Consider the following 27,895-nt stretch of genomic DNA (forward strand, 5'->3'; position numbering starts at 1 on the left):
TCAGTAGTAGCTGTGTGCGTCCTCTCTGGCCTTGTGTCCCTCTCCGCCGTGTCTCCGGTGGCTGCGGCGCTCGTGGTGCTGATTGTGGTGGTGGCGTCGGTACCGGTGTGATCGCCGGGCTAAAAGTGGAGGGAAACAAATGGGTTTTACGTTGTACATATGGTGCAGTAGTGCACATCATGTCTATCACCTGGTTCTTTCTTTGCACTCCTCTTTAACATGTTCATTCTGTTCATTTAGGAATATTTTAAGGGACCATAAGTTTGTACTACAGCTTGACTGATGCTGGATTTTCAAGGCTGATGCTGATATGAATAACAGAATTTAAAATCTAATAACAGTAAACTGCAGATACACATTTTGTTTAAAAACATAACTGAAAACGATAAGGATCCATAAAATTTGTTTTTCAAAGAATTGTGACCAAAATATGTAGTGACAAACCTCAAACATATCTTGTTATTTCTGTACTGCAATTTATTGTTGCTAACCAGCCAACATATATCTACAATATCATAATATGAGTTTATATATTCGCGTGGAGGATTTATCTTTATTTGAGTTGATTGTAATTTCAGTGATTTAACTGAATCCTATTTCGCTGCTGCACTCTGGATATGAGCATCAAAAGACCTAAAGACCAGAAATTAGGCTATTGGGAAATATATAACCGGGAAGGCTAACTACAAACAAATCATTATTGACAACAATGACAACCTGACAGGACAGTTCAGGAAAAAATTTAAAGACAAAAATAAACACAAGACATCATTATGGAGCCCCTAAACTGACAAAAGGCAGTAAAAGGTTATCAGATGAGTCAAAAATGTATTACAATTGATTAAAAAACTTAAAATACTTTACTTATTAAATAATACTGTTAGTTAATGTTTACCTTTACATACCTGACAAATGATATAGATATAAAAAACACTCACACTTTGTGCAGATGATCCTGGGTCTCTCCCAGCTGCCGTCGGCCCGGCAACGAGCGGTGGGGATGTGACGCTGGAAGAAGCCTTCGGAGCACTGGTAGCGTACCACCGCGTGGATGTCATAGTGTGACCTCCGTCGACCCACCAAATGGGCATTCTCCACTGCAGGCGGGGTCCCACACAACACTGCCAGAACGATATCATACAGATAAAGGTTGGTGTACACCCAGCATCTAAAATCACATCAATCCAGAGTCGTATATGGTGTGTATGTATGACCTCCCATGATGACCCAGTATAATAGTCTCAACTTCCACTTACAAATACAGCAAAGATACACACATTATAACACTGTCCATATTGTCTGGCAGGTTTGCCTCTAGATGGCAGCCTTGCTGCTGTATCTGAGTGTTGAGGAGAGCTGTGGCGAGGCCAGAAGGAGGTAATGGGTCTCTGCAGTAGACAGGGAGTACAGCCAAACCACAGAGCCATGAGACCACAGCCAGACAAACAAACACTCTCAATCTACTTAATCCTTTTTCTCCCTGTCCTCCTCCATCTTTCTTTTTCCTTCTCTAACTCCTCCTGACCATCCTCTGCTTCTTCAGTGATCCCGTCTTTAGCTTTCTTTGCATCCCACAAGATCTCACCGCTGCATTCACATTCAGGTCGGCTGAGTCAGGTCACAGAGGGAAGGTGTGGGTGAATGTTAGGAAGAAACTGGACCAAGTGGCTCAGAGGAATTTCAGATCATATTTGTGAACAAGGCAGTAACTGGCAATAACTGCAACTACAGTTCTGCTGTGTGGACACGTGTAAGTGACTCCCCAGAGGAGAGAGAGGTGGCAATAAGAGGAAGACTGAGATTGATATTACTCTCAGAAATCAATACAGGTTTGAAACTGGATCAAAACCTTCACTTAAGTTTGTGTTTGTCGTCAATTTTTTTTTTGGGAGCATCTGCTGCAGCTGTGACCTTTAATGGAGACAAAGTGCAAGTGATGTGAAACCAACCACTCTGCGAGAAAGAAACCCTTTCTACATAAAGAGCACGACAACTGATGATCAGCAGTGATGACTAACAGGTGGCCAGCTGGTCAGCGATAACACACAAGCAACCAAATTGTGTGAAGAAGAATTGATTAAGCTTTGATTTGCGGAGAAAGTCATCCTGGACCTGAATGTGTCAAACAGCAAGTTACTGTTTGTTCGCAGTTTTTTGTGTGCTGTTTGGTTACATTATTCAGTCCAGCAGTATTACAGTACCTGTGCCTTTCTTGCAGATGTAGGGCAGGTTGTAGTTGCAGGGCACGTCGTTCCACTTGCCATCCTCATGGGCAATGGTCACCACGCAGTCCTCCCCACCGGCAAAGAAGTTATCTGGCTGGCTCTCCCTCCAGTTCTCATAAACCTGCACAACAGCGAGCAACAGAGTTCAGCTGCATTTGCTTTCATTTGTCACACTGGGAATCTCCAATCTCTCTCTCCAAAGATGAACACTGTTACTTTCAGATGAATGCCATTTGTAAGATTAGACATGAGGTTTTTTCTCACACACAAAAGAGGGACACACTTTTAATTAAAATGATAAAAATGAACAACTTTAAAGGTCCTGAAAACATATTTCCTCAATCAGTTTCTTACTATGAGCAATAGGCTCCTTTATGAATACCACATTTTCTGCCAAAGTTAGAACAGTTTTGGCTAATTCACGAGGGATTTCTTTGTGTTTTTATCTGGGCTCTTCTCACTGGTTTGAAGTGGGCGGGGCTCAGCTGGAAAAGGTGATGTCACATACATCTGCCCACCAATCAGGATTTAGCAGCATTTGAATCAAAATCTGATGCCAGTTGTGGGGGCGTCTGCTTATATCACATCTGATCAAACCATAACCCACACAGTCCTGATGAAGCAGACTATCTTTTAGTTTTTGAGTGTTAAACTTTTAATCAGTAGCTGAGATGGATGTTTTTTTTAAACTTTAGTTTGAAGCTTTCACATTTTTGCATGAATGTTATCAACCAAAACGTAAGATTTGAAGGTTTTCAGGGGCTTTAAAATGAGGAGTTGACAGCACAATTCAAAACTGATCACCGACCAGATCGTTGCTGTCGGTCCACTGAAAGTCCTCCTCCACTGTGCGGTCATTCAGTCCGATCCAGGCGTTGTCATGACCCAGACCTGTAAAAAAACAACATTACAACATGTTCCTCTGACTTAATTACTTAAGTACTTTTGTATAAACTCTAATATCCACACAAACTCTCACTGAAACATATCTCAAGACTACCTGTTCATCCATTTATTCCACCATCTTTTACTCATTTCATTTGTGCATAATTTTGTAAGTTATATTAACTATATGACAGAATAAAACCAAATCAAATCAACAGAAATACACACAAACCATTGATAAACTCCTGCTCCGTAGCAGAGATGATGCTACTGAGATGGGCACTGTGCTCTCTGCAGTCTTTCTCTGCATCCTCCCAGGTGTGTCTGTGGGTGAAGTACCTGTGGGACAAACGCAGTAAAAGTGGATATGAAAAGACACATTTTATATATTATGCAGCCAGACAGGTTTAAATGGTACAGAGCGCTGCAGTAAGTATGTCACAGATAACTCCAGGGTATGAGAGAGTAATGCAGATAGATGAGGCACCTGTGGTTGCAGGAAAATATACCGTGACTCCATCTATTTTAACAGCACAGCCTTCATCCTTCCTACCTGTAGCAGTGGCCATGGAACTTCCTCCAACCGTGCTCGCAACCTTCTATGTCTGTAAAGATGAAGAGAAAGAAAGAGGGGAAATGAGAGAAGCTAAAATAATTGCTTTAGGGGCACATAAGAGCGTAGTTAAGTGCAGGAACACCAAGTAAGATAAAATAGTCTGTATATGATGGGAGGAGATGGGAAGGTTTTTTTTACCGAGCGTTCCATCTTATTTGGCAAATAAAGACTAAAATATATGACTTTGGCATCTTAAGAGGCTAAGTACATGAACTGTAATTATACAGGCTCGTTTTCAATTCACAGCACATGTGGCCCTCTCTCTGCTCTATTAGTATTCATTAATAACACCAAGGCCTGTGGATTCATTTATAACTGCAAAGGTTAGATATTCATTAATTCTCATTACTACGAGTGCACGGCACACGCACACACACACACTCTCATACAAGGAGGACAGATCTGGAGCTGAAGGTGGCTGAAACCAGTGAGGTGATGAATCAGTGCTTGTTTGTGCACATGGGTTTGAGTGTGTGGTGTGGGGGGGTAATTAGTGCCACCTACCACACAGATATACATGTGACTCTTGCCTCATGCTCATGAGACTAGATTGCCTCCGTTTTGTTGTATTGTGGACTGCAGACTCCGTGTTTGCGGGTTGATTGCTGCCATGTATCTCTTCGATTACCAAACAATAATCCAGATTAATCCTTATTTCGATATCAAATCGCCTGCATCAAACTATTTTACACCCGGTCAGTTCATTGCTAGCTTAGCCTGGTTTATATTTAGCAACAAAACCATCCGCCTACTTGTTTTTCCTGGCTTGTTTCTCTGCCCACCAGCCATCGTTTCGACTGTTTACTTATTACCTCACTTATTTACTTTACTTAGCTAATTAATAACTTATAAAGACATTACACCTTGGCAACTCTCAGCAAGACAGCAAATAAGCACATTTCCCAAAGTGTGAAACTATTCCTTTAAATATCATCTTAACATCCATTTGTTTTCTTTGGCTTTTTCTTGATTTTATACATTTTTATTTTGTGGGTTGTCCACTTACTTCTGCTTGTTTTATATACTGTATATTGTCTTTTTTTTATCTCCCTCTTTCCTATTTTCTTTATCCTAACAAACTCTTTATCCTCTGTTTTGAAAACGCTGTAGATGCTTATCTTATGCTGCATAATTTAGAACCATACTAGTTTTTACCTTGGCGACAATTACTATTTCTGGGGTTTATGTAAAAAAAAAAACAAAACCCTGGTATTATCAACAAATGTTTATACGTAAAGGTACCCTGTGGAGTTTATGACCACTAGTAGTGCTATTGAGGTTTATTTTATGCTTATGCACACACACACATCACAAGTTTCACACTGTTTTGCTGATCAATAGACGGCGGCAGTAACACACAAAGAAGCAATGCACCAAAAAAAAGCATGGAAGAAGAAGGTTGCAAGCCAGAAAACATGGGTATAAACAATGTAGGATTGCAATACATTCAACACAGTTTGTTTGACCTTCAGAATACCTCAAGAACAGTGAATGTAAACAACACCTGTTTGTTTGTTAACAGGAAAACTCCACAGGGCACCTTTAAATATAGATAATCTATATTTAAATAACTATAAAAATACAGTTACAGCAATAATCTCCAACCACAAAAAGAGTATTACTATCACACCAAACACATCACAACTGTGTTTATCTACCATGTAGTCCACCACACACATATGGGAATGTGTGCATGTATGTAGGATGCTGACTGAAAACCGTGCAAATACTATCTGATGCTTGGAAAACAGCGTGTACATTGTTGAGCCTGCAGGCGTTTCAGTCAGTATCTGTCACCCTGTAGCCCTGTGACGCACACAGATACACTGTCTGATAGCTGCTGAGAGAAGCGTCTTTGTGATATTGTGTCATGACATATAGCTGTAACAGATGCTGCACACTGATCAAGATTACTTCCACCAGCACAGTTTGCAACAGACCTTTTAATGCTGGTATGAAATGTCTGGGACTCTTAAAAAGTTCACCACTGTGGCAGCACACACAACAATGTGCTGAATTTGTTGGTCCAATAACATTTTATATCAAAGAATGCATGATAGTTCCCCTCACATAGCTTGGAGCAATCTGTTCTGTATATCTATCTATTTGTATGTGTGCAGTTTTCTCACTCTCACCTTTCTCACATGTGTCTCCTCCATAGCTGGGCAGGCAAAGGCAGAGGAATGAATCAATCTTGTCAATACAAGTACCTCCGTTTTCACATGGCTCCGACTGGCAGTCATCAACGTCTGTGAGGACGAAAAAAAACCCAGTAAGGACGGGCGGCTTGCAGATCTCGTTAGGGTTCAAATTCAAAGGGTGTCTTCTGCTTGCAGAGATGTTGTTTGTAAAGAAAGAAAAACTGTGTGGGCGTTTACTGCCATTCAAGCACTGACACAAGATGAGCTGGTCATTAGTCCTGTTTTAGACAGTGAAATGTGTCCATGAGTACAGTATCATAATTCAAACAGGGTGTGAGGAGAACACAGATAGTCTAATCCCCTTTACATTCCTTATTTGTCCTCATTCTCTCTCAGAGGAAGACACAAAGCCTTTCAAGTGTTATAACATCCTTCTTTATGCATTTAAGGTTGACTTGATGTATGTCTAATCTCCTCTTTTGTCTCTTGTTCATTGTCTCCATTTACAAAAGTCTGCATGTTGCATTGCTTTTTCCTTTAAAGCTGTAAAGACATACATTTGGTGGACTAGACAGCAGAGTGTGTGACTTGAGGACCTGGGTTCAAGCCCACATTTTCGCCATCCACCCTGCTGAAGAGGCCTTAAGCAACAACAGATACCCTACAAGCTCCAGGGCTGCTGTGCTAACTGTGCTCTCTAACCTCTCTGTGGAAAAAAATGCAAGCAGAAGGAACATTTCTCTACGGGGATCAATAAAGTATCACTTTATCGTTGTAAATGGAGGGCATGTAATCCTCTTTCACCACTGTGGGGGTTTTCGGACCCAGAATAACAGATATACCCCAGGACTGCAGAAATCTATTAAAACTCACAGCGAGAGTGCAAAGAGAAAGCTACTTATAAGTTCAAACTTGCCCCAAAGTATTTCCTCAGATCTTAACGGTTACTTAGTTCCAAGCAAAAAGCTCAACACTGAAAAAGGTCAGTGGCTGTGAAGAGCTAAATGTGTCAGACGGATCAAAGTAGAATGACCTTTAGCCTTAAAGGAGACTTTCATTTCAGACTGTGAAGGTTGGATTCATCTTCAATCTGGACGAAATTGTGGTCTATCAATAAAGTATGTTGCAGGGTGTGAAACTAAGTCAGATTGTCGTTGAATCTTTTTTTAAAATCCAATTTTCTCAGCTTTACCTTTAGTTTTCGCCGCGGCTTCATGTTTAAGGTTTGATCTAACTTTAATCTGACAGCAGAGGCTGTTTATCTGTTTATTAAAAATGGCAGCTCTTTAAAGATGAATGAAGGAAAGTGAGGCTGTTTTTTGAGGACAGATACAAGAACTGAAACCAGAGGTTTATGCTAATGTGTTTTCTTGTATGATTTCTTATTCTTCCAACAGGCTTGAAGTTGTGATCAATCAAACAATGTTGTTTGTAATATCAAATAGCAATTTGAGAGTTTTTCAAATGTCACTTATTGAAGAAATTACATTCTTTGCCCGGGTAGAATTTGGGAACGTCTTACAAGAATGTATCAAGAGTGAAATCAAACACAAACTTAGTTATTTTAAACACAATTGTACTAAACTCAGATTGTCACTTATTAGAGATTAAAATGAAACTGAGTGGGTACAACTCAGCCATGAGCTTTGATTCAAATTGTGAAACAATCTCCAAATGTTTAGCCATCAGAAAATGCATCTGAAAATCACACATTAGTGTGTTTAGCCAAAATGTCCAGAGGCTTGATTTCCTGCAAAGCGAGGATTCTGTATTATAACGCCAGAGTAACCACATGTTTCTGGAGGAGCCATTTTCTTCAGTGTTGAAAAACAAATAAATACATGTGAAAAACATGCAAGTGAAATAAATGTGAAATTCCCCCAAGCTAAATATGACTGGTGTGACCATGAATGACCTCTAGATGTGGAAGTTCACAGTTAAACACACACCACCAACTTCCTCTCCCCATTAAAATCAGCCCAGCTCTTTGTTGTTCAGTATAAAAAGTCTGATCCCCTCGTCCCTCATCCATTATGCAGAGGGGAAGCTACTCCTCAGAGAGATAATACTGCAAATTCTGCAAATCCATAACAAAGCCTCCCAGCATACCCACGCATCAGCTGCTGGCTGTCAGTTTGATTGTCTGTCTGTCCATCCTTCTGCCTTTCTGTGACACCGAACAGACAAAACTTGGCACTCAGTAAGTATTAAGGTGTTCACAGCCCGAATGGGTTAGCGAATAAAGGTAAGTATTTTACTGTGGTTCATATATTCATAAAGTGATCACTTTCTTGAGGAATTGCTGCCTAATGAGCTAAGCCTATGTTGAGGAACAAATTAGGACCCTCAAGGCAGATTAATACCTGCGTGTCAAAGTGTCACAGTACCTCTGCACAGGTGTCTGCATCGGGACGTAGAGCAAAAATGTCTCTGTATTAGGGGCACAGTTTGGTTTTAAAGTTGGAGGTAGGTATGGATGGATAAAATCTTCAATCACAGGTATGTAATATCTATTGTCTATTGGATAATCCAGTGAATTAAATTCCCGGTATTCATCACATTAATGTAAAAATCCTATTTAAAGCAGGTCTGCTCATGCCAACCACAGACATGAAGGATAGTTATTTCCATATAAACAGTGGCAAAATTACAGTTGACACATTTTGTCTCATATTTAACAATGTGAACCTTAATGTGGGTGGACAAAATAAGACTAGTTTGAGTCAGAATACACTGTATTATATATGAACTGAAACGAACATTAACCCAAATTTGAAATGTTTATACCAATTCAAAGTCCCTGCACACTCACACAGGTGTTTTCAGTTATTCAGATTTGACCTCTGCTGTACCTGAGCTATATGATGTCACCAAACGACATGTGGCCCTTTTTCACAGCAGACATTTTAACTTGTCACAGTAGGAACAGCACAAGTGTTATTAATAATATTAATAATGTCTTGTGTGAAAAAGGCCTATCCAGCGCAGTCATGGTCTAATCAGGCGAGGTAAGTGAAAACACTTGAGTGGAAGTGTCATGGCTGTGTAGTGCTTTTAAATGATTTAGATAAGACATTGCAGTGGAAGTGGAATGAAAGCCTGTGGGTGGAGTTTTGTTAGTGGTATACTTTGCTGCAAACCATGGCTGCGTTTCATTTGTCCATGCCAGTGTGACGCTTGTTATGTGGTGGCAAGGACGGGGAAACCCACTTAAATGCAGTCGCCAAATGGTTAATATCATTCCATTCAGGCTGAGGACCTTAGCTGTATGTCACGCAGTACTCCTCTCTCTCCCCTCATTTCTTCTCTGGCTCTACATGATCAACTATCCAATAAAAGACGCAAATGCCAAAAAAAAAAAGGAGTGCAAGCGACTCACATTTTGGAGCGCAACCAATAACCAAAGTTCAGCTGGTTGTCTGCAGATGTTTATTGTTACCTTGAAGAGACAGGATCACATCTGGCTCCCACATACCACTACAGCACAATACAGATGCATCTCTATGCAGGAGCATAATTCAGACCTGACCTCACCACACTACAGCCAAACAGAAACAAGAAAAACAAAAGGGAAATCAGCAGAAAGAAAGAGAGAGGAAATTACATGTAGATAAGGAATAATTGATCAGGAAGATTTTGAATCTAGATACTGTCTGTCCCTCTTTGTCTTTCAGTTCCTGCAGGTCACAGCTGGTTTTGTGCAACATGGCAGCCTGTTGGCCCTGATCCTGTCCCTCCTGTAGTAAAATGTTCTTATCTCTAACCTCTAAAGGTGTAATCACAAACAACAGTGATCAGCACCTCTCAGCCATCTTTGTACCTGCACAAGGAGGCATTGTTTTATCTACGGTGAGTTGCTCCTTGTGTCAGCAGCATATCACAAAATCCTATGAATGGATTTCTTAGAAGTTCGGTGGGCATGAAGGCCTTCGGGGGAGGAACAATTGATTTGTTTTCGAATCTAGGATTTCCGCCGTTTAACGATTGTTTTCTTTGCCATGACGAAACTAAGAGAGGCCTTGACTTGATTCCAAAACCTTCAGGTATTTTTGCAGTGCAAATAAATCAATTCAGCTTAAAACTTCAAGTGACTGTAAGTAGATAATTTTTTTTCTGTACTACCTGACACTCCTGTACTTCAGCCAAGAAAAAAAAAAACATGGCAGTGAAAGCTACCAGTAGTTTGACCTTGAGGAAGCATCTCCATACTCTGACAGTCCTTTGACCCCAGCCTCCATTCAGCCTCCTCTCAATGTGACAAACAGCTTGGCCTTTGACCTGCCAATTGTTGCTGAAGAGCCTTACATCAGTATGTACAGACTGACGCAGGGCTGACTTTCATATGCCACTGTGTGGATGCATGCATGTGTGTGTGCGTTTGTGTGGGATGTGTGTGTGTGTGTGTGTGTGTGTGTGTGTGTGTGTGTGTGTGTGTGTGTGCATCACTCACCAATCTCACAGTTCTCCCCAGCGTATCCTTGTGGGCAGTAGCAGCTGTAGCCCGTTCCCTGAGGAAGGCACTTTCCTCCGTGCAGACATGGGTTTGTCACGCAGGGCTCCACCTCGACTAACAGAGACAGACGGATGGGGTGGAGGGGGAATTTAGGGATTTACAAATAAAGGAGTTAATTAGAGATACTGTGAAAGAGATTTTTTCTCTGTTTGGAAATGTGATTTATTTTGGAAAGGATAAAACAGGTGTATCTAAGCTCACCGGCTGAATAAAGCTTAAAATATTCATTTCCATGGTGATCCTCTAAAGTTAAAATGAAAAAGCAACAAAAAAAAGAAAAACCATTTCCCAATTTCCCTCACCACTGCTCGGATTTGGGTAAAAATAAAATCTATGTATGACTCAGAAAAAAAACATGGCACCCTAATTTTCCAACATCACAGTTCAGCCAAAACCAGCGGTTACAACACACGCATATCCATTTCACACTCTGTCTCTTTTCAAAGGGATCAGAAGCCAGAGAGCCTCAACCTCGCCATCCACTCACAGCCACAGTTGTCATGGTTACCATATGGAAAGCGAGGCCTTGGCTCACTCCACCGAGCGTAGTGGGCAGCGTGAGAACTTCAGACATTAGCCATCTTCAACAGAAATGAGCAGACCTCCCGCTGAGCGCCTCGGCCCCGCCATTCACCCCTTAAATGTGTGCGTGTGTGTGGTCTCCTTCCACAATTACAAATTTCCATATCAATTGACACACTACCACGTGTTTCTCCCCTGAGCCGCTCATTATAGCAACTTAAGGTCTTTGAAAACCACCACTCATTCATCCTGGCCGCAAAAGCTCGGCTGTGGGAGTCTTTGTTCTGCCAGCTCTCTTTGACACTGAGGACTGCTTAGGAGGGGGTGGTGTATGAGGTTGACAGTGTGTGTGTGTGTGTGTGTGTGTGTGTGTGTGTGTAGGTTTGTGTGTTTGTGTTTACACGATACAATGAGCGAAAATCAATACCATGGCTATGATTAGCCTTGAGGCTGATCCTGTCCAATAACTAACCAGAAGCAGACATCTCAAGCTCACATCCTCTGAATTATCATCATGCCGGCTGCTGCGTGGGGCAAAATAATCGAAAGGGGGACAAAGAAAAAAGACTGAGGGTTTTCAATCAGAGCAAGATTTCTCAATAGCGTCAGCTCTATAGATTTATGTTAAGTTTTTGTGAGCAAATCCTCTGCTCATGGTTTGAATTCTGCTGAAGTCAGGAGCTAAAACCAGCCATGCATTTCATTTAATGTACATCAGTCCGGGCCAAAGCGCACTTGCACCCTCTGCATCAGTCAAGGTCATGGTACGCCTTGACAAATATCAACTGTTATGACAAGCAGATTTACTACTGTATGTGTGTGTGTGTGTGCCCGTGTGTGTGTGAAAGATAAACCCTGTGCGATTGGTCGTTCATTAAAGCGAGTGGTGCAGAAAAATCAATAGGCTGTAGAAGAAGCTGACAGAGTGGACTGTCCCTCGCTCTGCACAGCGGCCGACACCACCGGCACAAACAACAACAATAAGCTGGCAACAGCAAAATCCAGCTAATAAGTTTACAGAGATAGGACAGTAAGGGGATAATACTTTGCAGCGGCAACGCTGGGATACCTCAAAGTATTAATCCACACATCGCACATAGCCCTTGCTTCGAGTAATCACAGCCACAGACACAGTGGAAATATGGTTTACTTTGGAAATATGATTTTCGGATAAGCTCTCTAGACCTCACAGACGGCGTTGGCATTTCTGTGAAGGCAGGAGAGCACGGAGAAGAAGGTGGAAACAAAAAACTGGCTGCAATTTAAATGTTACAAAAAAGATGGTGTGATAAAAATCTGTATAAAAACATCAGACAATGGAAAGAAAGCTGATGGCATTGTGTGTTTGCGCACTGAGCGTGCATCCTCGTGTGTCTGCATGTGTGTGTTTATGTATGAGAACAATGTGTTTTTGCTACTGAAGGTCCTTGAATTCAATCTGAGGCTTCTCTTTTTTCCTTTCTTTCTCATTGATTGAACTGACTGATGAAGTGCTCCGTGATCCAGTCAGGAGAGAAAATACTGACCACCACCATGAAACCCAAACCGCCGGGGACTGAACTGGAGCAGAGCGCATCCACTTCTTCTGTTTGTGTAGCAAAGATATCACTGTGTGTTTATGGCCTTCTGCCTGCGTGACTCCAGGGTCTCAGTCAATCAATCAATCCTCATACTGTACACCAGCAGCCCAGATGGTTGCCCTTGGCTTCTTGTCGATACAGTTTACAGCTGTTTTCCATCCGCAGACTCCTCACACCCCTAGCAGGCAGCTCAGCTATGACTGCCACAGACATGAGCCGCTTTCAAATGGAGCAAAATAAATCACCATAGAAATGTGTGATAGCATGATGCCCATGGGGCTTTCAAACGCTGGGGATGTTTCCTGTATGAGCTCTCATTATCAAGCGAAAAATAAGTAGTAAACCAGGTGGCCAGCCAGGAGCGCCACTGAGATACACCATGCTGCAGACTTAATCAACAGATTGCGTATGGTGGCAGGAATGTGGTCTCTGTGCCTCTGGTGGGAATAAAAGGCATGCAGTCAGGGAATGTACACACTTTTTTGAATAAATATGCCACTGGCGAGGTCAGGGGATTAAATGAAAAGGCAATCTTAGAGGATAGTTGTATTTTTTTACAAACTGGGTCTTATTTTCGGTCTTCATTTCTGTGGGTTATGATAACTGCATGTGTATTTACCAAAGTAATTCCTGAGACATGCAGGCACAACTAAGAGCGACACAAACAGTCAGAGGATCAGACTATAGACAGTTAAATGATCAGATTATAAACAGTTTTTGGCAAGTTACTTGAATCAATTAGTCATAATTTATTACTCATTGAAAAAATAATTCCATTACTTTACTAATTACTCAACGACTGAAGTAATTATTACATTACTCGCCACATTACTTTCTGTTACTCAGCTTCATCACAGATGCTTTTAGACAACATTACAAAGCCTTATGGTGGGTTATATGCCGGACCGTTTCGTGGCCGGTTGCAGTGACTTCCTGCAGTCTCAGCTGGGTGCCTAGCAACTGCTCTCAGCCAAGCAACAGTGTAAAACTGTAAATTATCGTTTCTACGCTTGGGTTTCAAGATATAACGTGTTAATTAGTGAGCTTTAGAGGTGCTAATAGGCAGATTTTGTTACCTTCGGACTGAGCAGGCTAGCCGTTTCCCCCTGTTTCCAGTCTTTGTGCTAAGCTAACCAGCTACTTACTTTAGCAACACATTTGATGAGCAGACACGACAGTGGTATCATCTAACTAAAGCGAATAAACATAGGTTCACACACCCTCAGACTCTTTTCTGAATGTAGGCTAATCAGTGCTTAATATTAGCAGGCCAGCTGAGAAGACACAACATATACATTTGGTCCCCTAGGAATAAAGCACACAGACAAAATATCAACGTCCATCAAACTCCTGGTAAGACAGGAAAAAAGGGACCACCTCAAAATGTTAATGATGTATTGGTAAGTGTAATGTAATCACTGAACTGTTTTCCTCTTCCAAATTTGGTTAACCCTGGGGTTTGTTTAAAACCTGTATGATCATCTGACTGCTCGTGTTTCCTGCCCCATCAGACTTCCTTTTAGAGATGTTGCAGCATTCACAGATCTCAGCAATTGACTTGATGAATACAATCTTACTATTCCCAATAGAAATGATGGTCAAAAGTACAAAAATAAGACACAATTTGTAATTAATCATAATCATCCTTTAAGGCCATCAAATGAAAATATTGCTTTAGTGGAATAATATCAAAATCGTGGAGTTTACCAACAGGATGATGAAACATCTGAAAACAGACATGCAATGCTAACCTGTTGGGCTGAGAGTTATGGTGCTGATGTTGACTCCTCCTCTGTTGCTCTCCTCCTCCATGTTGCCAGGTAACAGGGCCCCCGAGCCCACAGCGTGTGACCAAGCGGGCTCCTCCTCATCTGGAGGTCCCGACAGTAATGGAGGATAATCCATAGAGCTGTTCAAAACAGCTTTCTCCACTGGAACCCAGTTAAGAGGTGTCAGGGGGTTAGTGGAGCTGTCCTGGTTGTCTGAGTGAGGAGATGGAGTGGGGTCTCCTGATCCGACTGTTTGAGATGGGGATTGGGAAGGGGGTGAGGGTGAGAGGGATGAGGTTTGGGAATTGGATGGAGGTGAGGTAGTGGATGGAGATGGGGAGGAGGAAGATGGAAGAGACGGAGATGGGGAGGGAGATTGGGATTCAAACAGGGATGGAGACGGGGACATGGACGCTGTGACAGACGGCAACGGTGGTGGAGATGAGGAGAGGGACTGGTGTGGATCTGGTGAGATTGACGGCGACAGGGTTTCTACTGGTGAGGTGGACGGGGATTCAGTCGTAGATAAGTCGGTGCTTTCCGACCCAGTTGTGGTCATCACCGTCAGCTCCACAGGACTAGCAGAGGTAGTGGTTGTGGTGGTAGTGGTGGACTGTCCCTTCCTGTGACCCCTCTCTCTGGATCTTTCTCTGGATCTTTCTCTTGGTTTACTTGTTCCAACTGGTCGGCGTGAAACTTGAATCTCCCCCTTCGCTTCCACGCCGGTGATTTCTCCACTCCCTTCGTCCTCTCCTTTCCCCTTATCCTCTCCTCTCCCCTTCTCTTCTCCTCTGCCCCTGTCCTCCCCTCGGTTCTTCTTCCCCCTTCCTCTGCCTCCTCTACCACTGGCTCTAGAGGTCACCGTCTCCTCCCGCTTGTTGCCCGGCCGGGTAGTGGTCTCCGCTTCAACGCGGATCCAGGTTTCTCCGCCAGCCGTGGTGATTTCAGGTGCAGAGCTGGAGGTGGTGGACATGTGCATCTCTGAATCCTCCCGGCTCTTGGTGCTCTCTGTAGTCATATACTTACTGGAGGCAGCCAGAGTAGATGCCAGACGAGTGGGTGATTCTTCACTAGCTGGAGTTGAGTTTTCCCCCGAGGGACTGCTGAACCATGAACTTTTCCAAGAAAACAAACCTGCGGAGGGCACAAAACAAACAAAATGAAAAGAACTGGGGGGAGTCAGGAGCACAATTATTGCAGACAGAGAGAATAGTGCAAAAGATGGAGCCAAGAGTGACAAAGTAAAAATCATCTTATGGATTCTCTCTGCTTTGCAGAGGGAGACAAAACAAACACTTCTAAGCTGTCTGAGCAGACCGTCAGCTGTTTTTCTCTATCACTGTACCAGCACCGTCGCCAGCAAGCAAACTTACTTGAAGAAATACGTTTAAAGAAAATGTCTGAACAGTGCTGAACATTTCCCTCCACAGTATGTTAAATATTAGTGCCACATGGATAAATATAACCAGGGAACACGGTACATAAGGAGGGAGGAGAGACTGATGAAAACTATGTTATTATACTTACAAAGGCAGTGAGACAGGTGAGCTGTGTTGAATTATTTGCCAATTAACACAGGTTGTAGCCCCTTCATGCTACACACATATACAAATATTTTGTGTATAAGACTTTGGTTTATAGTGGGAATGTGCAAAAGGTAGTGGTATTCAATTTGTAAACATTTCTACCATCTATGACCTGAACGCAGCATCAGGCAACAGTTGAACTCTGCTTCATTCATGTTACTGCCATCTGAAGCTCACTAACAGATACTAGTGATACAATTTTAAATACATGTGTCATGTCATGTTCACATTTAAAGCACGAATAAACCCATGAAGACATGGGTTATGGTCTAAGACCTCTCTGGACACACATACAGACAAAAACACACACACACACATATACACAGTCAGGCCAAGCAGAGTGAAACTACAGACCACCGCAGCCCCACATATTGCCTCAGAATTGAATCAACAACTCTGTAATACAGTTTCAACAAACACTGAGCAGAGATGCCTGCCATTTGGAAACCACTTTTATCCGCGGCCAGCACATAAAGACCTGTAAACCTGCTGGACCCCTGAGTCATGGGAAAGAGGAGTACAGGTTGATGAGTTGGATTTAACTCTTCATCTGCCTGCGTCCATGTTTGAAGGAAACCTGATGTTTCCAACCCACAATACCTGAGCCTCACTGTTAATAATGGGCATCCAGCTCCAGGGAGCCATTTGGAGACATGGTTTCTTTGCATTGAAATATAGTAACAATATCCCACTACATATGCAATAGTTTAGGAAGCCACAGGACACCTACAGTCACAAAAACAATAAATTATAAAAAAGCTTCATCTGAATCCCTGTGAGATGACAAAATTAGACTTTTTAATAAATGTCAATGCCATTTGGTAAAAAGTGCTTCCCAAATTCCTGCAATTAATGAAAGGCAAATATGCAAATTATTTCTCATAAAGCTGAATACATAAATGTCAGTGTTTACCACTAGCGTTTATTTGTGTTACCATTTCTTTTTGTTTAATTGAAACAGACCTAGAACTTATCTAATTATAATTTTAATTCATTTTTAAGGCATGATTGCTTGTATGGCAGGTTTTCTGGCTGCTCAGTACCCATAAGACCTTGTACACATATGCTTTTACTATTTCATTTTATGTTTTTAATTATCAAATAATCACTGTAATATTTCCCATGGAAGTCAGTGACAAGTCAAAGTTAAAAGAACAGAATCTACCTACATTGTATCCAGATGTGAGGGAGGTCATTGGCCACAGCTGGAGCTCGTCACACCTGGTGTCAATCACAGCTCGTCAGTGGCGATACAGGAGCTCCAGCTTGAGCTACTGTGGCTTCAGTTCGTCTCCAGACTTCAAGACTTGAAGCTGGACACACTCTACTCACCACACGCTGGGCCTTCAAGGCCTCTGCTCTCCCAGTTTTACTCCTTATTAGTTCTGTGTTTCTCTAATGAACCTCATTCCAGAGGCTTCTTTGTACTGTAATTAATGTAACATCATGTTGTGTTGCCCAACCGATGTTTCCCCGACATCACAGACCTGAGCCAATTAGTGAACAGAAATATGTTCATAATACTGTACATGCTCTTAAACATACACTGCCATCAAACCTTGTGGTTGCTTTATAACTCAAATCCTGTGGCTGTGTCCTTATTCCATACGACATACTGTGATAACTGTAACATGTACTGTGTTATGTCAACACAGGGAATGTTACCAAATGGAGTATACTCAAAGACGTAAGTTGGCGCGCTAAATTGTGCTGTTGATGGACACTGTTCCACAATGCACACAGGAACTGATTACGGATGAACTAAATTAAAGTATTAAAGAGTTTCCACATTTTACACTCTCTTTTCACCATTTTTCCTCTGTTATTCCCTTTACAGAAAGGGACATAGGCACCGTCAGGGGTTAGATTCCAGATGATAGGCCATGTTAGCTCACACATTGGAAACAGTACAAATCTACTCACCAGGTGATGTATTTGAGCCCTCATCTGTATTTTTCGTGGCCGTCTCCTCTTCCCCTGCCCGTCCACTTGGTGTTTGAGTTCCTTCCTCATCAGTCCCCGCCAGGTAGTTCCAAGGCTTCCAAATGGACTTGACAATCTTTGAGATCGCCTAAAATGACGTTAAAAAAAAACGTATCTGGTTCAGTGATGCTGCTTCAGTTTTTTTGTTTTTTTTTCAAAATAAAAAGCTTAAACCCAAATCAACCTTCTTCTCAGCAGGAGTAGGGTGGACTGGCGGTCGGAGAAACTCCTCTGAGTCGGGGCCAGGCTCCAGTGTCTCTCCCCAGTCGAAGAAGCTCTGTCCTGGGATAAGTTGGAGGGTCACGAATGACCCTGAAGACTCTGAGGACCACGGGTCTGAGGCTGAGGACACAATCAGTTGGATTATTATCACAGATCCTCACTGTTCTGTGATCAATATTCATAATTAATTCAATATTAGAAATCAGCCTTACAAGTGCTGTGAAGGGAGGCCTCCTCTTCTAGGTCAACCAACCCTGTCCAGTTTGAAGGTTTGACATCACTGCCATCGGAGGACCCTGCAAAGATGTATTTGAAAAAAAAAACATATCTTAAATTTGTGTTTACTGATTGGATGGTTGACTCGCTGATTAATCAGCTGGTTCATGCTGCCACAGATCTGCTAATCGTAGACAAATGTACCTCTGCTAGTGGTGGTTTGAAGTGTAGTCAGGTCGGGACTGTTTGTCCCTGTGGAGTCAGCATCACTTGAGCCTGAGAGGTAGCTCCAGGGCTTCCACAGGGAGCTGTAGATCTGAGAGATGGAGCCCGAATTCTTCACTTTACCTAGGAGACAAGTCGGAGAGATTTGCTGCTCACATTGCAAAGGATTTTGGCCAGTTTGTCTCAAAGCTTTACTGTGTTTTCACTTTGCAGAAATTGGCCAATATCAGTCGACAAATAGAACAAAAGCTGAGCGTCAAGATATTTAACTTCAACACATCCTGTCCTCTTTGTCTCTCTCTCTCTCCCACTGCTTCTGTCAATCCAGCGGCTTCACAGATACATGACGGTGGGAAAGACAATATGGATCAGTGTTGCCATAGCTACAACAGTGGCAATGACATTTATTGTCATTGTCACAACATTAAGAGCACTCAGTGCTTCCACAGCAACACCAACACTTCTATTAGGAGTGACACGGCTGTAATATCGATATATATTCATCAATCTTTGTAGTCATTCGATCTGCACCTTTCAGTTTAATACTGCTGTAAAACCGTTATTTCATATGATTGTAAAACATTATTGAGAGAATGCTGTAGATTCACCGTATTCATGTTCAGTGCTGTCTAATCAATAATGACTTAACTCTTATGGTAATAATACCTCTGTAGCAGTAAGCATCATATAGTGCTGTGCTGTTGTCAACAGTGCTGTTGGGTGTGACGGTGCGGACTCCCAGCTGGCTCCCACCACAGTCCGGGCGAGGCCAAGTCACCGGGTAGCGGACGCTGCCATCAGACAACCAGCCTGGGGCGCAGCTGTCCAGGCCGGCCCTCCAGGCCAGATAAAGCTGCCCCACTGTGGCCAGCTGCCCCCCGAGGGACACACAGCGGTCTGAGGCCGAGGACAGAGACAGCCTGCCTGGGACTGAGGAGTGAAACACCTCACCTGGAGGAGGGAGACATGAGACAGGTCTCAGCTAGCATGAGACACCTGGGGTGAATACTGTAACTTTATGTGAAGGCTTTGAAATCACACATGATATTGTCTGATTTTATGGTACTTAAAGGATGAGTCTGGTGATATTCTATATGTTTGTTATTCTCAACAAATCTCATCCGTCAAAACTTTCTGACTTCACTACCCTGTCTGTGGCCTCAGCCCCAAGCCCATTGGTTGCCAGTGAAGACATATATTTTCTAAAAACAGGTCTCAAATGTATAGTTTCTCAGAGTCTCAGTAATTTTCTAAAAAAGCTGGACACTGCAGTTTTTAGCAAACATTACTCAAACAGGTGTAATTGGTGTATTTGTTGGGGACTATTTACAGCCGTGGATTACTACACATTTGTTGTAATAGCAAGGGCTTTTTTGTCTTTTCACTGAATTTATTGAAAGTTAGAAAAAGACTTACAAAAAAAAAGAAAAGAATATTGTCAGACTTATTGTTTTTCATGTTGTAGCAGAATATGATGCAAACACTGTGACAGGTTTTGATGTCTTTTGTTGTGTCTGTGTGTGTCTGTGGGTGTGTGTGTGTGTGTGTGTGTGTGCATGCATGTGTACCATCCAGTTCTTTTGCAAAACAGTACACATCAAACAGCTCTTTCGGGTCCCTCTTCCCATAATTCCTCACTCCAGCAGAGTACTCTTTGTGTCCATAGCAACCAAGCTCTGGCAACTGGACAGAATAGCTGTGGAGACAACCATGTGGGAGTCATAAATGGGAATGAACCTCTTTTTTATTAATCACAGGAAATAAGTAGCACTGTCTTTCGGACATTTCACAGTATGAACATTATCTCACATATCGCAACATTTATTTTCATTAAGACTTTAAATGTCAGTTTAAGAATGCATTGTATTTGCATTCTCTTTTAAAGGGCAATCAGATTAGAATAAATTAAAATACAATTAACAGCAAAGAAACAACAGCGGTAAAAAGAAGAACTGAAGCAGATGAGGTGACAAAACAAGAACTGAATATTAATTGAGACAACAGATGATCCAAGAAGAGAGGGAACAAACAGTACAAAAACAAAACAAATGTCTTCATATTAGAGAAGTAGCAGGCATATTAAACAATATAGCAGTCTTCAATATAGATCTGAAATGAGCAGTTGATTAATCGGTTAGTCAATTGACAATTTTGATAATTGATTATCTACTATTACTATCTTACTATTAATGTTATTACCATCTAATAACCATCTACCAACTAAGGTATAGTTTGACATTTTGTGAAATATACTCATTCGCTTTCCTTGTTGAGAGTTAGATGAGAAGATCATGTTTGTACGGTCAATAGCTAGCTTAGCATAAAGACTGGAATCAGGGGGAAACGGCTAGCCTGGCTCTGCCTACTGGTACCTCTAAAGCTTACTAACACATTACATCTTGTTTGTTTAATCGGTACAAAAACTGAAGTATGAAAACGAAAGAGGCAGTCTAGCCGTTTCCTCCTGATTCCAGTCTTTATGCTAAGCTAAACTGAGTGGCGTCTAGCCTCATATTTAGCATACAGAAAGAGTTGAATTCATCTTTTCATCTAACTCTCAGCAAGAAAGCAAATAAGTGTGTTTCCCAAAATGTTGAACTATTCAGCAAAAAAGTCTATAATTCACAGATTCCAGCTTTCCAAATGCAAAGCTTTCTTTGTCTTCTATGATAGCAAACTATTTATCCATAGGTTTTGGACCAGCTGTCCAGCAAAACAAGCAATTTAAATAAGAAAAGCTGTACTCTAATCAATCTAGTCACTAATCAATGAATTGAGAAAAGAATGCAGATTAATCGATAATAAATATCATCGTTAGTTGCAACCTTGCTTCAAAGCACAGCAGGACTCACTGCAACTAGCGGGCAACACTCGAAGGTTGTGACAAGCAGAAGGAAGCTATTGAACATCTCCTCACCGGACGGTCTGATCATCCAGCCAGCCGGCTGCACAGCTGGCGAAGCCGTCATAGTACGCTGCCCACAGCTGGGCCGGAGTCGCCATCTGAGCCGAGATTTCCTGGCAGGCCCGCTGAGCGTCGGTAAATGAGAGGGCGTAGCGGGCGCTGAGAGCCTGGTAGTGAAACACCACACCTACACGGGCAGACACAGAGGCAGGTGGTGAAATGTTTGTGAATTTGTTTGAGAGACATCCCAACACATCCAAGTTTAAAATCAATGAATCAGTAGGATGTACTCAATAAACATGTTATTGTGGCCACAAACAGATCAATCAAACTCTCTGTGAGTTTTAGATGATTATTTCACAGATGAACACACAGAAAAATTATCATTGGTATTCAGTCCAAATACTTTAATTAAAAGACTGACACAATTACTCAAGTGGAAAACTAGATAACAAAAACAACACAAACACATAGAGCAGTAAGCTACAATAATTAAGTCAGTCATTATGACATTGATATGGTGAATCAATGGTATTAATGTTTAATTAAATAAATAAGCTGAAAGGGGTCTGGCAGTGCTCTTGTTTTAAAGCTGCCCTTATCTGTCTTACATTAGCAAAACAAGCCTGGAATGCAATAAAACCCAAAAATCAATTAAATTAGAAGAAGAATTTTAAAGCCTGTTGTGTTACTGCTGCTCAGTCTGTCAGCAGCGTTTCTGCTTAGTTCAAATGTTTCCTTTAGAGGAGTTGTGGCACTAAACTTTTCTCACAATGAAATCTCTAACCAAGGCTGCTGCACTTACCGGAGACCACCAGGGGTACAGTGTCTCTCTCATAGTCGTTACCCATGACAACCTGACAGTGGTAAGTGCCTGAGTCGTTGGTACGGAGACTGGAGATCTCCATGGTAGCATTCAGAGGATTGGCAGTGTATCCTGGCAGCATGACGCGTCCGCTGAAAGCCTTATTCACCTTGATTACATCACCTTTGGCACAGAAAGAGAGGTTGCTTCATTAAAAGTGTCTGCAGATTTTAGAGATAAAAAATAAACTTATAAGGGGATCTAGATGGAGAGATGGAGTTCAAGGTCCCGGCCTCTTAATATTAGTGATTGGGTCCTACATGAACACACAAGTGTCTCCCAAAGTTAGAACAGTTTTGGTTACTTCCCATGAAAGACTTTTGTATTTGTGTCTTTTTCTTTACTTTTCCCAATGGTTGGAAGTGGGCGGGGCTCAGTTGGATCAACGTGATGTCATGTATTTCTGTGGACCAATCAGGATTTAGCACGTCGCTTCCCAATCAAAATCTTACAGTTGTGAGGTTGTTTGCATCTGTTTCAAGGCCAATCAATCAAATGTGATCGAACCACCACCCACACAGTTCTGACAAAGCAGATAAGCTCAGTTTTTGAGAGTTAAACTCCTAATAAATAACAAATATACAAATATACATTTTATAGCTGCTTGTAAAAAGAATTAAAAATCAACTTTTCAGGGACTTTAAAATAGGATCAAGAATTTCATTCAGTTTGAGTGGTTTAGTTTAAAGTAATAAACTGCAGACTAACTCCAATAAATGAATTCCAACTGCACACGGCCTAGACTTGGCTTTGTGTTTGCTGTTCGGTGCTGAGCAGGTGTAGTGTACAGTTGGTTTTTAGAGCTTTTTCACTGAAAACAGCTGCCTGCTGCTTCTGAAAACCAGGTTGATGAGAGCAGTGAGAGTGAACCAAAACAGTAACGTTGCGAGCCATAAGACCAAAACAATGAACTAAAAGACGCTAAGACTTTAAAGAGGCCCCAAATAGATGAATTCAATCTGCACCTTGCATTGACTTGCTAAAATCCTTCCACTTAGGGAGGTTTATAGCGTTTACAAGTACACTGGTAAACCTCTACTAAGAAGGTTTATCTAATTTTAATTCCAGGAGCTGCTGTTGTCAGCTTGTCAAGTACTTTGTCATTGCTGTACTTGTGGAGCCTTCAGATTAATTCATTAAACACTCTGAGCTGAGCAGAACTGCAGAGTCGGGTGATAATTGTCTGTGAATGAGCCCTTTCACAAACACAGTCATTTGATCCAGTGTTAATATAAAGATATTGATTATTGCACCTTTAAGTGCACTCTCTAAGTGTTTGTACGAATGTTATAGGACTGGGTAAAGTAGAGTAATGTAGGTCCTAATCAACAGCTAAACCAGGTCATCTTGTCTTCATTGTACCTTTAGCAGAAAGCACAATCTGCTCCAGAGGAGCAGCTTTTCCTCCTGCTGGTAGCCTGACGTGAGTCCACAGGAGCTGGGGAGGCTGGCTGGAGGAGCTGGTCTGGAGGGTGAAGACACAGCGGAGGACGGCTTTGCCTGCCAGCGTTTGTTGTACTGTAGGATGGATGATCCTACGCATGTTCACTATGGAGGAGGCTGCACCTGAGAGTGCGAACAAGACAACAGAACATAATTAGATTATGCAATTGAATATGTTGGACAAGGGAGGAAAACAATTGACAGAAAAAACACGGTAAATATATTTCCTGTAATGATGACTCACCAGATGTATTGCATGCTGTATGTCTACTTTGTCACGGGATCAGCAGAAAAATGACGGACATGAATAAGTCTGCTGTTCGATTAGAGGGTAAATGCCGTACAGTATTCTCCACTAAGCAACAGAGGACTGCAGCTTCTAACCGAGGTGTCTGCTAACAAGACCTCAGGGAATCATTAGCAATCTCACACTCATATTTCCACACAAGAACGAGGAACTTGTTTTATCATTCCAGCAAAGGAACGTAATAAGGATCCCAGGCACTTACACACAATAATATACACACAGACATGAGTAGAAAAACACACAATGGCTCACAGGCTCCAACTTTATTATCTAAATTTCTATGTATTCCTTTTATTTCTAACCTATGTTTTCTCCCTCTGTGTTCACATCAATGAGTCCAACTGTCACTCAAACTAGTTCATTTATAGTTATTTCACGCAAGAGAAGCATCAATGTAAAGGCAATGTCACTATATGTTCATGGTTCTGCAGAGTGATATCAGCAATTCACTCTGTCTGGTTGCCATGACATACAGGTTCAATGTAACCATGACAACAGGATCACCTGTACAGACATTATCCTCCAACCAACCAAATCCTCTATACACTTGGTATGTAACATACCAAGCAAGATTATTTTATTATATTTCATTTAATAACCATAAAGGTTCATGTCCTTGCATATAGTGTAATGACAACTGAGCTATCGCCATGACAGCTTATGACCGCTAATGAAAATTGTAACATGGACTGTAGGGTGTGAGAGTCTCTGTCAACATACCAACACAAAGGCAGAAGACATAATTACAAAGCTTCAATAAGCTTAAAACAAATTTGCTCAGGGATTTTTGAGTTTGTTTTCTTTTCTGGCCCTCTCCATTCAGATTTTCACTGTTAGTCAAACGCACCAAAGAAATTGTAGAAAACTAATATGAGCGTAACAAGAGAACCTGTGTAAAAAAACAAAAAACAAAGCCTCATTTGAAATATTGCACATGGTGGAATTGAATCCCCAAAAGATATTTCCATCTGCATTTAGATTGGACGGCTTTCACAAGCTGAGCCCCCTGAGAGCATCTCTCCGTGCTGAAGAACGCCCCCGCTGCCTTCCCCCCAAATCAGATGTAATCACAGAATCACAAATACCAGGGAAAAAAGCATGGGAGCCAGAAGAGAGCGGGAATGAGAGAGGGATGGAGGAAGAAGGTAAAAGAGAGGGAAAACTGGAGAGGAAGATGGAGGAAAAAAGGAAGTCTAAGAAACTGAAAGGAGGAAATTGAGAGACTTTGGATGACAAGTGTAGCCTGTAGCATGGTGGTGACAGATGGGACAAAAGAAAAACAGCCTAAAAAGAGGAAGAGAAAGCTGGAAGTGACATGAAAGGACACTCTCTATCATTAACAGATGCCATCTCTACTCCTGTCAGTCCTCCACCAGAGTCCAACGAGCTGTTTGGATTACAGATAAACTGCAAAAGAGGGACGACATCAGTGGTTCTCAGACTGAGTCTGTAAACTGTGCTGGCTAATTGAATTTGATCACTTCATACATTTTGTTGTATTATTCTTGCCCAAAAACATATAATGGCATACTAACAGATACTACAAATTATACTTGTATGTATTTAAAAGGCTGAGTATGAATGTTTACTTCCACAGCTTTTAACTGCATCTCATAATCTTCCTTGTTGGTTTGCTCAGTTGTTAAATTGTTGAAAAGCAAAACAAATGAAATATTTCTTTCTCAAGTGAAATAATCAATATTGTTCCACCGGTTATGCGGTTCAAATCTCTAGGAAAAGCTAGTATACTGTATTTGAAATACTCATGGATTTGGCTTGCAGTCATTTCTATATCCACTTATCCTTTTCAGGGTCACATGGGGCTGGATTCTATCCCAGCATGCTTTAGGTGAGGGGCAAAGTGTACTGCATGGACAGATTGCCAGTCACAAGGCTGAGTGGTCAACATTTTAAAGGAATAGTCTGACATTTTGGGAAATGCGCTTTTTTTCTTTCTAGGACTAGGTGAGATGAGAAAATCGATACCACTCTCATGTCTGTGCGTTAGATATTAGCTGAAGTCAGCAGCCAGTTAGTTTAGCATAGCATAAAGACTGGAAACAAGGGGAAACAGCTAGCCTTGCTCTGGCCAATTCATATTTATTGTACAGACATGAGAGTGGTGTCTATATTGTTGTGTAACTCTCTGCAAGAAAGCGAATAAACGTATTTCCCAAAATGTGAAACTTCTCCTTTAAGAACAAATATGAACATCATCAGGCTGATAAGATGATCCAGAGGCTCCTCTTGCACTGTATCTCCTGCAGGTTTACTGACACATTCAGGTGATACTTATCAACTCATAACAGAAATTTCTAGCAATCTGCCACAGAGTTGTGATACCATTACCGAGAATTGCCAAGGTCAAAACATTTTTAAATCCTAAACAAAGAGCTTTAAACTCTGTCAGTACAGAGAAGTTTGATATACGGTATTTATCATTAATCTGATACACTGTTTGCCAGCTATCCATCATCACAACTCATACGGTAAACCGTTATCCAGATGTCCCAGTTTTGTATGTTGTGGTATTTTGTTGACTGCTTGAGGGCAACGTTGTGGTGATGAACTTGGAAGATTACTGGCTCAAAAGTGAAGTAATTCAAAATATAAATGTTTTCACAACAACTTAAAACATGAGAATGATGTCTAGTCTTGTATTTGAGAGCAAGAGCAGGTTCCAATCCCGCTGTGAATTTTAGTAGATCCTGCAGATCCAGTTGTTTACTTTTGGATCCTGGATTGTGCAACAAAAACATGATTGAATGTGCAGTGATAACTTTCTGATGTCAGAGCGCAATGACTACTAACGTAATGTTTTAATTTTGGAAATGAGCGGTGCAGTTTCTCCTTTTAATGAAAATCCAGGCTGACCAGCTACCACCATGCATGCCAATTGCATGGAAAGTAATTAAGGAGAGGAACTTATCTTTACTACAGGCAACCTGCGATACTATCCACCAGAGACCAGCGGCTCTGAGATGTTTTGTCTTTTTGTTCCATAATTGTGAATTTTATGCATCGTTGTAATGGAACAGATGGTCGACTAAACTTGCATAAATGGGTTTGGAGTTGTTCCAGCTCAATCCTATCGAGCATGTCTGAAAACATCCTCAGCATGTCAGCTCTCACTTACAACACTCAAATTAGTACAGACCTGCCGTGTGTATTTATGCCTATGGAAAAATGTGTGTGAGAACTAATTTTTTTTTTCTTCTGTGTTCTGGTCCAGCTGTTCCTCCTCTCTTACATCTTTCTTTTCATCTGTTTTCTGTCCCTTCTCTTTTGCTCTTGTGTGCTGACATTATCTGTTGCCATTGACTGCCTTTTCTGTAGGTCAGAAACTGCTGGTTGATTTCTGCAGCGCTTTAAGGAAACAAAGAGTTAAGGTAGGAGACATAGAGAACTTACCCATGCCTAAATAGAGCAGCAGCATCCGAGCAAAGAGGATCTGCCGCCCAGCTGCACTCTGAGTGAGCGCCATCCTGGACCTGCAGAGAGAGAGTGGAGAAATCAGAATCAGTCATAAGTACATACATAGTCGTATATGCATAAATTATGCATTATTTTTTATGTATTGTAAATATGTGTTTATCTTTCGGTTTAAGTTTCTCCATATTTGACAGTTATTAGTGTCTCCATCTTCCCAAATGTAAACATATAATCATCATAAAGCATTTCTTCATCCATGACACAATAAGATGATGCAATTGTGCATGCATCTGTGTTGTCACCCAACGCATTAACGCGCTTAAGACAAACTGTTTTTGTACAAACATGAAGAAACAATGATATGAATCAAACTACATGCCATTAAACCATTACAAAACTCACCAAAAAGTATTCTGGTCTTCCCATCATCAAACCTACAGTCGTGTACAGTACCTTAGCT

At 41.6% G+C, this 27,895-nt stretch overlaps 1 protein-coding gene across 1 annotated transcript; it reads right to left on the reverse strand.

Moving 5' to 3' along the window:
* Positions 1-27,487, reverse strand: LOC139296722 (neurocan core protein-like). The gene is made up of 19 exons (XM_070919203.1): positions 27,415-27,487; positions 23,616-23,819; positions 22,194-22,376; positions 21,401-21,575; positions 20,052-20,179; positions 19,150-19,434; positions 18,463-18,606; positions 18,255-18,338; positions 18,005-18,162; positions 17,761-17,908; positions 14,234-15,385; positions 10,318-10,434; positions 5,862-5,975; positions 3,664-3,715; positions 3,343-3,449; positions 3,034-3,116; positions 2,202-2,346; positions 939-1,121; positions 1-119 (listed from the first exon to the last, which is right to left on the reverse strand). Exons 1-19 carry the CDS (start codon positions 27,485-27,487, stop codon positions 1-3), a joined length of 3,654 nt encoding a protein of 1,217 aa, XP_070775304.1.
* Positions 27,488-27,895: the final 408 nt, after the last annotated feature.

Source organism: Enoplosus armatus, chromosome 14 (assembly GCF_043641665.1).
Source record: "Enoplosus armatus isolate fEnoArm2 chromosome 14, fEnoArm2.hap1, whole genome shotgun sequence".
Taxonomy (NCBI): Eukaryota; Metazoa; Chordata; class Actinopteri; order Centrarchiformes; family Enoplosidae; genus Enoplosus; species Enoplosus armatus.

What these genes read in the sequence shown, in the direction of transcription:
- LOC139296722 (XM_070919203.1), bottom strand. Translation starts at nt 27,487, where the DNA reads ATGGCGCTCACTCAGAGTGCAGCTGGGCGGCAGATCCTCTTTGCTCGG. An exon ending in CATAACTCTCAGCCCAACAG is followed by an intron (nt 10,435 to 14,233) that starts GTTAGCATTGCA and finishes TGTCTCTGTTAG; the next exon opens with TCGAGGTGGAGCCCTGCGTG. An exon ending in CAGGATCATCTGCACAAAGT is followed by an intron (nt 120 to 938) that starts GTGAGTGTTTTT and finishes CTCCACTTTTAG; the next exon opens with CCCGGCGATCACACCGGTAC.